We start from the raw sequence: 13,782 nt of genomic DNA, 5'->3' as shown, positions 1-13,782 counted from the left end.
AATACCAGACGCGCTAGAACTCTGTACTGTTGTAGCAATCCTCTGGCGTGAAGTGATGGCGACAAACACGTAGATGCTGGTGCCGATCGGATACCGACAGTCTGATGTGCTACGGCCACTCCACTTGCATGTTGCTTTGCAGAGCTTGACATGTCGCCGATCGCTATAGATTTGCAGCCCACAACATAACAAGGGTGGTCCACGGTGCTCATAAAAAGAAAGCTTGAGACCAACACTGCCTGCGCAGCTTGCGTCAACACAGAGAATGTTGTAACACAAGCAGAAGACACTTGTTGTGTTCCAGAAGTGCTTGAGTGCAGTGATAAATTGTCATTGTGTATTCTCTTTCTGTTACTTTTTTTATAGAAATAAGTTAACCAATGTTCCAACTATTATGAACAACATTTGTTCACTATAAAGTTGGAATAATTATCGATGACGTGACCTAGGTAGCCACTCAGATAGCTCCCCCAACTGACGTCAATTGGGAGGGGGCGGCTAGAAACTCAGGGAAGCAGCACCGCTGCAATCGGTAGCAATGCACATGAAAACCTTATAATAAATTACATGCTTTACACGAAGCACTTAAATGCATCAGTTGATGATCAGAAGGACGTTCCCTAACTACTGAGTTTGTACAAAATCACCAAAATCGTTTCAGGGTCATTTTAGTGCTGGGACCTCCAAATGTAACTAGTTTCATTCTGTCCTCTGATGATGTACACAAGAAATCAATAAAACTTGTAGTAGGTAGTGATCAATTAAGAAACGAGCACCAGGAGGATGTATGCTCAGTCAGGCACGAGGTTATGTCACGTCATGCATGTCAAACTCATGTCATACTCATGTGCAGTTGTGTATGGCTCCGTCTCACACGTGTAGTTACATATGTACCTCGGTCAGACTGTGAGATGTGAGAACATGGATTTACAGGTGCATAAATATGGTATCCTGAAATGTTTTATGGGCTTGCATTCGGCAAGACATTGCTGGGACTGCTCATACGAACTGTTGTTCAATGCGATTGCCGTTTTACATTTTCATAGAGATGTCATGCCCAGAGAAATTTTGGACGCTTATTTTATGACGTGGTGTGGTAATAAGTACCCGAGTCCAGCTTCGTTAACAGTATTCGACAGTAAAATTGTGCTTTTAAAATATGGTTGAAGGTTGTGCGTAATGATGTACTGCTAAGTGATGCAGTGCTCACGTAAAGCAAAGGCTTGTGCTTATATGATGTGTGTTGTCTGAATAAACGTTCAGTTGTTAGCCAGTGCATGCGTCATTTTCGATGTGCTTTCTCTGTGCTGGTGTTTTGTCCGTGCGCTGATCAAGAAAGAACAAGCACTAGAACACGTCTTCTTCGTTTTGATTTGTTCTTGACGCTCTGTCACTGAGGTTGCTGCTTTTTCTGCAGATAATACCGGCCCACTCAACAACTGTGGTTGCCTGCACGTTCTCCCCCGATGGCAAATACCTGGCCACCTATTCCAGTGGAGAGAACAAGCTCTGCTTCTGGCAGGTAATGACTGCTACCTTAGGTCATCTCTCTAGTGCCCAACACTAGTGCGCTAGTGCGTACAGCTGAACCTTGATAAAATGAACAAGTATCTAGCAAATTATTGAATGCAGAGACTTGCAAATGTAAAGACTTTATTACAGCATGTGTGAACTGTGAAAACAAAGTAAAGAGTTGGATAATTATGCTTTACACAAATGGATTTTCTACAGCTACCATGGAACTAGAAGTATGAAATCCATAAAAATATTGCAGACAGTAAAGAGAATACATTTGCTTGCACACAGCTGAGGATGCTTATTCTGGTAGCAAAAATCCTAAATGCTCGGAAAGAGTAACAGTTGTTGGCTTGCTTTGCCGATACAGTCGATTATTGTTATGACAAACTCGCATCCGACACTGAAATACCTTCGTTATATCCAATTATGCATACATTTGCAACATGTTGATATCAACTAGAAAATTTTTTATCGACTTAATTATATTTGATAATTTGTTATATCACCATTCTTCATCGAGCTTTTAACTGCTTAAGCGCTATTCTGACAAAAAGTGACAGTATTTTGCTTATTTTCTTTTATTGCAAATTTTCAAACTTCCCTTACTCCAAAACCCTTCTTAAGCATATTAAACCAGTTTACTTTATGCATGCAAACTTCATATTATTTCTTCACTGAGCAACATAGGTGTATTAGTCACTGCCACAAACAGTAAAGCCAGAAACTAGGAAAAATGCTCTGCATTGCAATTCTTTGTGGGGTTCTGACCCGTGCTCTTGGGACAAAGGAATGACAACACAGCAGTACAAACAATCACACGGGCATTTATTGCACCTGTCATAGACTAATGCTACTAGCCGAGTTGCTCTCCACAAAACATGCCGATGGGTGCGCGACAAATCGGGGAGGTCCGACTCACCGCGACCGCATAGTGAGCGAATATGTTCGCCCCATGCTGGACACCCAACGCCTGGGCGTTTGCGCGTATGATCACGGGAACGGTGGGGCGTTTGAACGATCGCATTCATCCATTCCGGTATAGGCCTCGTGAGACGGTCTTGCAGAAGCATGGATTGGCGCACGTGTGAAACGTCCGCGCCGCTTGCCTACCCGTAGTCAAAGAGGAAGAGCCTCCTCCTTTTTTCTGCCCAGTACCCCGGCTATTAGGTGGCGTTGGCGGAGCAACACTCATGCCGTCTCTTGTACTACCCTGCAAGCGTACCGACTGCTGCCATAAAGCTAGGAGACAGGAGATGGGAGCTATGCTAGAAAACAACATATCAGAGGACCTGTGAGAGTCGCGCATCCCTGCACCTTAAAGATAAACTGCTCTGCTTAGCAACGTTCAGCAGCAATGAAAGTTTTCACCCATTCTTCCTCTGCTAAGGCATGTGTCGAAGTGCGTGAAATTTCAGAAAGCACGGAACAGTGCATAGAGCTTTGCCACATAGTTCGCACCAAGCCCTGCATGACCCACGAGTGAGCTGGCACTGCCTGATGCCATCTTTGAAAAGCTCCTGCCAAAGGGCACTGAAAGAGCATGATTTCAGTGACACACGTCTTTGAGCACTGACAAAAGTTCTGCCATCTATGTAGCAGAAAAAAAATAGATGCACTCCATTCCTCCAAATCGCTTTGAAAATGGGAATATTCCCTTGGGCAAGCTGAGCTCGTGCAAAGCAAAGTTTACCAGTATCGTGTCGACGAGCTAGGCTCATCTAAAGTGCTTAAGAGGTTAACTGTGCATAGCATTATGATTTCACTTCTTTGACATAGATTGGTCATAAATTTCTGTCATTATCAATGTTTACTTTTATATTGAATATTGGATATAAGGAAACTTCCATGGCCAGATGTGACTTCATTGTAATGAGATATGACTGTGTTCGGGACATTCTGTCAGAATTAAACCGTAGGGCCAAAAGCAGGAAGATAACAACCCTGAAAAGAAGGTAAGGACCATTCGAGAAGTTAAGGAATAAGATTTAATTGTTCTCACATCAAAAAGGATGAAGACGGCAGTGCAAATTAGGGAGTGAACGTGTATGGTTGACATTTTAGTTGAGATTACTATGAAGAAACAGTTGGGCAGGTCACGTAATGCACAGAGGAAATAACCTGTTGCCTACTAGCGTTACAAAATTATTGCTAAACAAGGTCATGCGAAGACCATTGCTTCAGAAAAATCTGCTCAGCTTGGAAAGGCTCTTTTGTACTTCACAAAAAGGCTTTGTGGTGAAACATTGAAATAGGTGGGCAAAATGTGTTGAAGCAGTAGATTATGAAACCAGCCTCAGATGGTGGCAGGAAATATGGCGGCTGGGCAGGACGCTGCTTTAATAAGAGGCTACAGGAGCATAATTATAATGCTTGCAGCTGTGTGTCGAGTCAGCTGGGCATTCGCTTACATTATTACACCAGTGTTCCAGGATTCTTTTGTGTGGGCAAGGCGCGCTGATAAGGCTACTCAAGAAATTATTATGCAGATCCCTCGCACTGTGGGAATTGCTTTCAAGTGAGGCTTTTCTTAGTGTTGGCAAGGGATGCCGTTCTCATTTAGCAACCATCTTGCAAGTATAGAGCACACAACTAAGGTGGACATGTCTTCGCAGGCAAGTGCCTCACTGAACATAAGCTTGTCGCACCCCAACTTAGCAGACAAGTGTGACAAAAACCAGAGCCCATCACACCAATTACACACAGAACCCAGCTCATCCCATGCAAAGTGTTTCTCAAAGTGTGTGTTTATACCCATTGACGACATAGTCCCCTTCTGCTGCTGTCTCACCAGTACGTGGTATGTCCATAAAGTCATGGTGCACTTTTGACCGGTCACCGAAAATCAACAAAACAAAATAGAAATGTGAAATGTGTGACCCGCTGCTGCGCAGTTCATGGTGCTGCATCATCACCTGTGTGTGCACACCCTTGTACATGTACTACGGAAGCTCGGGAGAGTTTTCCTTTCATTTGGTGAAGATTTCACATTTCTATCTTGTTTTGTTGCTTTCCTGTGACCGGTGAAAAGTGCACCATGACTTTATGGACACACTGTATATTAAGGCCGTCTGGCTTTGCGTCTATGAGTGAAAGTGCACTTTTCATCCCAGGCCATTATTCGCTGCATGTTGATGCTGCTGCACTTTGCGTTTCTGGGTGAAATGTTCACTGTGCTCCTCGGTGCATATGGCCGGCATTAAATGCTGTTCCACTTTGCATTTACAAGCCAGAATGCACTCGTGTTCTGAACCACTATGTTGAACCTACCAACCAACTACCACATTGTCTACGAGGATAGTTCGAGCCCTAACTCCTTGTGACTCGTCATGCAAGACAGCAGCTAGCAACAGCCAGCACCCATCACTTGTTAAAAGAAAGGGGGGAGTGAGAGGAAGAGGCAAGGAAAGCTTCGTTTTAATGGTGCACCAAAGATAGCAAGTTGGGCAACCTGCACTTAAGCATAGTGTCAGTTTCCAAAACAAAACGTAGATGGGCTTCGGAAAGAGTAATAAGTAGGCTAGTCTGGCTTCATTTCAGATCTTGCTTGAGATGCCCATTGCATAGCATCCCTCTTTACCCAGAAGCTCGGCAATATCGCCTGCTGACTGTGTGTCAATAGCTTTTTTTTCTTTATATATACTGCAGACTGCAGCCGGTCTGTTTGGGCTGGGCAATGCACAGACGCGCTGCGTGCGCACCTACCCAACGCCCCCGCTGCCAGACAGCGTGCGTGCCAACCCACTCAAGATGGCCCAGCTGGTGTGGATCACCAGCCGCACCGTCACCCTCATGCTGACAGACGGCTCTGAGCACCGATTCACCCTCAGTTAATCCACCACTTTATATCCTCTTCGCCAGAAGTACATACCCACTCCCACCATTCGTTGTGATTATGGCTGCGCCAGCTTCGCATGGCCAGAAGGCCAGGGACGCCCCAGCGCATTGTGATGTGCTTGCCAGTCGTGCGGTTGCTACGTGTGAATTACTGCAGAGAAAAGAATGTCGGAAGCGTGTGAGTGCCCGTTTTTAGGGGGGCAACGTCAATGGTTCTCTGTGGCCCTCCACCCCCAAGCCCTCACTGCTGTATATTCCCTGCAGTTTTTCACCTCCCAGCTCATGGCTTGTACCCACTAGCCACCTGAAGGTTTGATTTGTGGAATGAATACAGCAAGGCCGCACGACATGAAATGCATTGTATATCACCACTTTTTTGAAAAGCCTATTATCTGCACTTAACGAGTATTGTTTCTGCAGACGAGTTAGTGCACGAGGTGTGTGAATGTCTGCAAACTGGCAGAAGAGGCCGATAGGTTGTATTGCAGACTGGACAGTATAGGACGATAATGTTGCATCTCTTGGCATTGACTTGTAAGCTTGTGTGGAGTCACTATACCAATTATATGTTGCATCTCTGTATGAACTTAATGCAGTATCCACTGGATTACAATCAAGGGTGCCCAGAGTGATGCATTTCAGGTGCAGCCTTCTGAAACTGTCCCTATGTGTATAGGTGTGGCAGATGCCAGAAATTGAATGATGTTATCAGGAGCAGGCCACTACTGTGGGAATAAGGACGGTTCTATCTTGTAAATCAAGTAAATAACATACAATTTTACTTCACCTCTGCACTCTAGCTGCAGGAAGTGACAGCCAAGAGCAACTCTCTGGGCTAGGCACGTGTGCGCCTATCTTTAGCATGAACAACAGCAAGTGATAGGACAAGAGATGTACCGTATTTAATTATGTGAGACCCATGCCTTTCTCTGTAACCTGGGCACAGCATGTTGTTTTTGCATAAGTCGGGCACACGACTACCCGCTAGAACTTGTAGACGATGTCGGGAACAATGAACAAAGTAATGCTGACACTGGCGACAGACTACTCACATTCGCTTAAAATTTAGCACAGTTGATCACGCCTCGCATCTCTCTTCGTTGCTTCCACTCTCGATGTCGCTCCCATTGTCACCAGACCTTATTACTTCATCGGCACGTTCTAAAAGACCTGCGTCATTGGTGCCGTCCTAGCTGTTCGATATTCTAGGAAATTGGTGATAGTTTCAGCTGATACTGAACGCCATACGTTCCAAATCGAATCATTAATTAACTCTTTTCTTTTGCTTCAAATTTTTTACCTCTAAAGTCGAAGGTGTGGGCCTCCTACGAGTAAATACGGTACACATGGGACTGATGTCCTGTGTTCTATTGTCTACACTGCTCACAATGTTGAACAATCACCAACTAGCCCAGCTTTGAACGCTCTTCATATAGGCAGCTGCCGTTCCTACTTTATTTATATGCAGCTTTTGTTTCCGTTATGCCACAAGAAATCAGTTCATAATTTCTGACCATTGATGCTGTGTGAGCACAATGATGCCATCACACTTGATGATGCCCTGTCATGATGCCATCATTAAATATGGCTTCTCTCTACAAAAATTCATTCGGAGCCCCTTTTTCTGAAATTATATTTCGCCGCTGCAACTGTATTAGCCAATCATGATTGGCTGCATCAACATAAGTGCAAAACGAGGAGTTTGTGCTGCAAGAAATTTCCAGCACAATAGGTATGTTGCTGCTGCTTCGCCACAGAGGCAAAAAGCGCGAGAAGACTCATGCTAGGATGCGACAGGACAGTTCCTAGCACCTGGTTCTCCTTACCTAGGAGATGTGCCCTGTCTCATCATGGTCTTCATCTTGATCCATTTGCATGGTGTTTATACATAATGCCCCACTAGATAGGTCAAGGTAAAGTATGGCCTATATTCCCCTGGGCAGTGATGGCTTGCTTGGCAGTTGGCATAATTAAACCTAGTGCAAGCATAAGCAGTGGATGTGCTAGACTCTGTAGCAGCTGGTGTCCAGAGCTGGCTCGAACAGCTGCATGGCCAGCTGCTAGTGAGCGGCTTGTCTTGATCTTTACTGGCTATTAACCGAGAGCCCAACAGTAGTAGTTGTTGGGCAAGTTGGTTGATACTCGTGGAAGTTATCATATGGCAAATGAGATGGATGCAAAGAACAGGAGACGGGATATTACAGACAGCATAAATTAAAAAAAAATAGAAGGAGCTCCTGTGCTGCTCTGTTTAGTGCTCTTAATGGCCATCTTGTCTTCATTACGTTTACTGCTCCACAGCTTCTCTTACAGTAGCAACCTGCCTTGCAGTTGGTGTGGTAAACCCAGTAGGAGCAGGTGCAGTGCCTGCAGACTCTCTGTTAAATGAGTGTCTTGAGCAGACTCAGCATGACTACTGCTTGGTCAGGGCTAGCTGCTAGGGAGCGTCTGCTGCCACTGGCACTTGAAACCAAGAGCAGGAGTCGTGTCCTGGATATCACTTTTAGTGGACCTTGATTTTCTAAGCCAATGAGCAGAATGTGCACGTTGCTTCAGTTAAGTGTTGTGCCAGATGCTACATCATGCAAAATTGAAGGTATCCCTGAAATCAATCAATCAAAAATTTGACCTCGGATCTCAGGCTCTCATGAGGGTTGTTTGTAGGCACACAGCATTTTCTCACTCCATCATCTGGAAAAAAAAAAAAGGCTCATACAAGTGATGTTTTGCCGCCATCTATTTAATTGGCACATCGGCTCTAGATATATGATGAATTCAAGTTATTTTAGAAGGAGCTACTGGTTGCTCTGTTCGCTACTCATCGCTCGGAAGTAAGCGCTCTGATCATGCTTCACTCTGGATCGCACCAAGTGTTGTCACATGCTTTGACAGCGGAGCAAGAAAGAACAATTCACCATAAAGCAAAAGTTGTGATCAAATGACCAGTGGAAAACAAAAATTTGTTCCGATGGATAAGAAAAAAGGAATTCTTCACTGTTAAGCTAAGAAAAAAAAGTTAACTTTCATCTAGCCTTTCATGCGAAGCGCTGCACAATTGTTCATTGTGCTGGTAACTTTTAGCCCTTAGGCTTTTTTTATATTGCCATATGTTTTCTGGGAACCTTCCCATTTCTTTTTCTTTTTTGAACTGCTTTGAAGCACGAGAAAATGTTGTCCTATGGTGATTACATAAATCATGCACCGATCACTTCTGGAGCCTTTCTGGACTGTCCAGTTATGCATGTTCCTTGCAATGTAATGTTCGAAATATTTAGTGTACAGGTAAAATATTGTATGATTTTCTACATATATTATAGGGAGTTTTTATCCAAAGTGTGCTGGTGTTGTTTGTAAACATTTTGCAGCATATCTTTATTTTTCTGTACTGATATTGGTTCCTAATGTTGTTTTTATATATTGCTGAATGCATGAGTCACTACATTGAGCAAAGCTGTATTGTAAATGAGCTCTAAACTGTTGTACACTTCAGTAATACCAGCTGGTTTTGATTGCTGCTTTTATGTTACTGTTGTTTGCTTCCACTATGTGGTCTTGTTTCACTGAAAACATGAGCTGATGACACAAGACGAGCAAGTGTCCAGAGTTTGGAATGTGTACAGTACAGGTGATGGTAGGTGTATAGCTTTAGGGAATTTGCATGTGTAGTTCGCATAAAAAGTTGGTGAATGCTGTAGACTTTCTTTGTTCATAATTTACTTTGCAGGACGTATTGCTTATTTACACAATAATGTGTGTTTTTGTTTGCTACATTGTGGATATTTGGAGTGTGCCCGTAATGCATATCACTGTAGAAATCTCCACTCGCTTTTGTTACATTGCGTATGTGACACTTGCATGCTAATCCAGTGGAAGGTTTAATTATGCATCAACATTTGTTGCAATTCCTATTACATTCCCAATCCGCAGGGCATTCCTGAGATTGGAACCACACACCAATTATGTCATACACAGGCGCAGAAAAAAAATTAAATGCTCTTGATGGCCACATTGTGCTTGGAAGAGCAAATCGTGGGCATTTGTGAAACTTTGGTAGGTAATGAAAGAAACTGTGCGTTGGAACAGGACAGAAGGCAGACGACGCAGAGCAGACGGCACTTGCTGTTTTATAGTAAAGCGTTGTTTCTTTCACTACACAAGTATGCACCAACCAGACCGGATTAGCACTCTATTGTGAAACTTCTTTACTTATGGAGATGTGTGAAAATTTTACTCTGGGAGTCGTATCATACTGGTATGAAAAAGTGAGTTTGATGATTACATTGTTCAGAAAGTCTTCTTTGCTAGAAGTTGCCAAACAGTTTCTATCCTATCACGAAATTTTGCTGCACCTTCTGATAAAAAATTTTCACGCATCTCCACCGGTATTGAAGAGGATATTTAAATCGAGCAGCCAAGTGGCTACAAGCAGCCCCACCTCCACATTAAAGCTGTAGGCAATGTTCTTTTGGTTTTATTAATGCACTGAGAATTGCCACCTATTTCAAATTAGATTAACTTCAAATCCATTTTTGGGGAGAGTGAGGAATGCAGGAATTGCACCAAAATGTAAACTTAAATGCCAAAGATGTCGATGCCGAAAGCACTTCATGTCTCTCGTTTCTTCTCCCCATCTTACGCTACGCTTTATCTGAATTTACTTCAGTGTGAACTTCGAAAATGTGAGCACCAATCTACCACATTTGTAACATGCAAGATTGGGCTTCTTCGTTCTATATGATTAATAGTGAGAGGAACATAAACAACAATCGCTGTGCGTTGGTAAACACAGTCGTCCTTGTTTTTAAAGCACAAGCCTTATGAATTTTTTTAAAACATGCAGCATATCTTCTTTTGTGTGTTGGCTTGGCTCAGATTATAGGGCCCCCGTGGATACATTTCCTAGCATGCCTTTTTCTGTGTTCTTGCTGAGCTCAAGGAACCAGTTTGGAGCTTACAAATAGAGACAACTTATGCATGTTTTGTTTTTGTTTTCTACTGGCAAATTAGCCATGGAGTGCTGAAGAAAAAAGGCAGGAAGCGAGAACTATTTAATTGCTCTTGATTCAATCGGGTGCTCCTGTGTGTCACAGCTTTCTTTGTTTTGCTGATATTTTATCTAAGTACACAAGTAAATAGTCATGCTCACCTAAGGTAGCACAAGATTGCTTTGTTCACTATGATCACAGTGCTTTTATTATGTTATTATGTCAGATGTGATCTCGTTTGTGCAAACGCAAACACGCAGTCTTGACAAAGATGAACAAGATGCTGTGCGTGATGCTGCTATCTCAGTGTCTGATTCTTTAGGGATCATTTTAGCAGTTGTGTAAGAATCATGCACAAGAAATGTGTCATCTGGGTCCTTTGTATTGTGCAACCCTGTATATAGTATGGCCTATTAGTTAAGACACTCTATAGATTTAAGACTGTTGTCCTAGGTTTACCAAACTTTACAACTGTTACTTGTTTTGAAGATTGCGCATGCCCTGAACTGCAAGCATGTTCTTTGCTGTAACTAGAGCGAAGTGATCACGATATGGTGACTGGAAGGATGTGCACTTGTGTAAAATCAAAATTGCTATAATGTTTGATTCTTACGAGCCATCGATACTTGTGATGTCTGCTTAAAGTGGAGGGGAGACCTGTTTAGGCTAGTTGATGAAACTCTCTATGTTTATGTACACTAGAACCTTTTTAGTATGAACTCCAAGACGACCGAACATATATTCGAATAAAATAGAGTTTGAACTAAGGAGAGCCCCTTTAAATATTATGCCACATCGACTGTGCGGTACAGTGCACTAAACCAAAACCCAAGCGCGACAAAATCGCACCTTGCATGTCGTCTGCTGAGAATACGAGGGAAAATGTGCGAGGCTGAGCCAAAAAGGCCGATGGCTTGATGTTGGAGATGACATGATTGAGTGCACGCTAGGAGGGGGGATGTCGGTGAGTGTGCAGTAATTGATCAAGCTCATGCTAGGAGCGAAGGGAGGGGTGCAAGTGAGCGGGGTGACATGATCAAGCGCATACTAAGGCTCCTTCCTGCTCCTTTTAAGCTGAAAGGGAAAGCAGTGTGTATGCCACTATGCTTGCTTAGTGCAGTTCGGTCTCGGTTTCCCGCACCTCTTTCTTCTAAATTATGGTATAGAACCTTCGCCTTTGACTTAGGTTTCTCCGATAAGGTGTCCACGTGAGTGAGACATTTTGTTTGAAATAACTATTACGTGGTTTTCATAGTTCAAATTCACGGAAGTTTTTCTCTGTTCAAATACCCAGGACTTTGCCAGGACCAAGAAAGAAGTTCCAATTGTCCGTCAGTTAAAATGAGGAGATTTCGAATTATGGGGATTTGACTCTGTTCGTATGTACCGCATTCACACATTTTTTTTTTTTTTTTTCGAGGGGGACCAGGGGGGCGGGTCGACAACTGGAAGTTTAGCAGGTTGCTAGGGTTTCACGGTTCCCAAAAACAGACGTGCAAGATATGAACGCTAGTAGAACAAGAACAACAGCACAAACATCCTTTTCGTTCTACTTGCATCTGTGTTTTGCATGCCTGCCTGTCAGTGCCAGCATATTATTTCATCACTTCTTTTTCTTACTACAGTTCAATTTTGGATGACCTATATATCAGGTTTTACTGCTGGCAGCTCCGTAATTTTCTTTGTTGTTGTTGTTAATAAAGCAGCTCTTGTAGAAAGCAATAAGACCAAAATTCTTCTGAAAGATGTTATAGAAACATTCCTCAACAAACATTTTTTTCTAATCTGCCAGAAGTTTTTTTGAAAAAGTTTGTTCATCTTGTAACTCTGGTCCAAGTTGGTCTACAACTTCAATTTATGTTTATAAGTCATGTTGGACATTTCAGATCAAATCAAATCAGTTTATTTTGATCTCAAGGATGAGGGCAGGCTCGGGATAAAAATGACATTAGTCACTTGAGGGGAACCCGAGCCTCCATTCTGACATGCCAATATTTCTATACTCTTGTGGCTTCGTAACAAAGTTGCCCTAACAAGATCACTGCCTTAAGAATTGCATATTATACAAGAAAAAATCAAAAGAATTCGGCACGTCAGAATGCATAGGATGTGCTTGCCAGTTTATATTCACAAATGTTCCCTCCAAATCAAGAAGATAAAGTTCATAAGAACTGTTTATTACACAAAAATAATATATTCAGTGCGCCATAATTATGTGGAGTGCAAGTTTCATCAATTTGTATTGACAAAATGAAAAGAAGTTTCAAAAATGAGGTCTCCCCTTGACATGAAACAAGGATATCACATGTAGGAATCGTTGATTTACTTTCGTTATGTTTCTGTATGGAAGCACTTGACATCTGACTGTAGCATCTGAATATGTTCACATTTGTGTATTGAGGCACCTTACACCTGGTGGCAGAATTGAAGGTGTAGCATATCTGAATATGTTGACCATCTTTTGCATTGAAGCACCTGACATTTAGTGGCAAAGTGTGAAGTGTAGCATCTGAGTATGTTGTCTAAGAGGCTCAGTACTACTATTAGCATGCCAGTCTTTTTTTCCATTGTGTTCCACATTATTTTCTCTTGCTCTTTGTGTTTCAGGATCACGCTCTCTATGTGCTAACTTCTTAACAAGCTGCTGCTTCAGGGAACCTACATGACCTTACATGCAGGACACACAAAAACGATAAGGACCCCTGTATTTTTCTGTTTGATCCACGAATACTTCTCAAGTCATGCCTTTGCAAGAGCACGGTGAAGACCAGACTGAAAATAACAGATCGCGAATGTTTTCTTTCCTCTATTATCTGCTCACTCACAGGTTACACCCTCGCTGGAGAATGTGTAATAGGTGTTTTGTATTGGGAAATCTGTTTGTGCTCATCTATGGCTCAGGCAAGACATCTGGACCTTTTCCTATCTAGTCGGATAGTGTGAAGCATGCCTGCATTTTCCCTTGATCCATTGCCGAAAGAGGTGAGCAGTGCTTGCTCACGTTGTGCATCCGAGATAACGAGTTCTCGACAAGTGTTGGTTCATTAACTACACAGGACATGTCGAGGTTCATCCAAGGATGCGATGTGTATATTTGAATTCTGCACAATTGCCTGTGTTAAAATGTTATACTAAGTATACATGCGCTAATAAATGTGTTGATTCAATGTGTCCTAAGGCTCCTTTATCATCGATTACTGCATGTTTACATGCCAGTTGCATGGTCAAGCCATCTTTAAGTTTGTCATTGATATTCTATCTTTGTCCCATAGGTCCAATAACAATTAAGCCATTCCAACCTAATAAGCTGAACTTGTTGATCCTTAATTATAAAATTTTCCCAAGAGTAAGAGTCTAGCCTGTCCTAGCCACATAACAGACAACAGCATGTATTTGAACTTTTAACTTGAAGTGTGTACTTGTAACCCTGGCTACTAAAACATGA

At 42.6% G+C, this 13,782-nt stretch overlaps 1 protein-coding gene across 4 annotated transcripts in view; it reads left to right on the top strand.

Annotated features, from left to right (window-relative positions):
- Positions 1-13,508, top strand: part of Rbcn-3B (WD repeat-containing protein Rbcn-3B) — a 188,248-nt gene extending 174,740 nt beyond the window's left edge. For all 4 annotated transcript variants that reach the window (XM_072288168.1, XM_072288166.1, XM_072288167.1 and 1 more), the window contains 2 exons: positions 1,418-1,522; positions 5,164-13,508. In XM_072288168.1, the coding sequence (XP_072144269.1) occupies positions 1,418-1,522; positions 5,164-5,349 (291 nt within the window). In that variant the 3' untranslated portion in view covers positions 5,350-13,508. The remainder of the gene's footprint in view (positions 1-1,417; positions 1,523-5,163) is intronic.
- Positions 13,509-13,782: the final 274 nt, after the last annotated feature.

This window comes from Dermacentor andersoni, chromosome 5 (genome assembly GCF_023375885.2).
Source record: "Dermacentor andersoni chromosome 5, qqDerAnde1_hic_scaffold, whole genome shotgun sequence".
Lineage (NCBI taxonomy): Eukaryota > Metazoa > Arthropoda > Arachnida > Ixodida > Ixodidae > Dermacentor > Dermacentor andersoni.
This window is presented reverse-complemented; position numbering and strand designations above follow the sequence as displayed.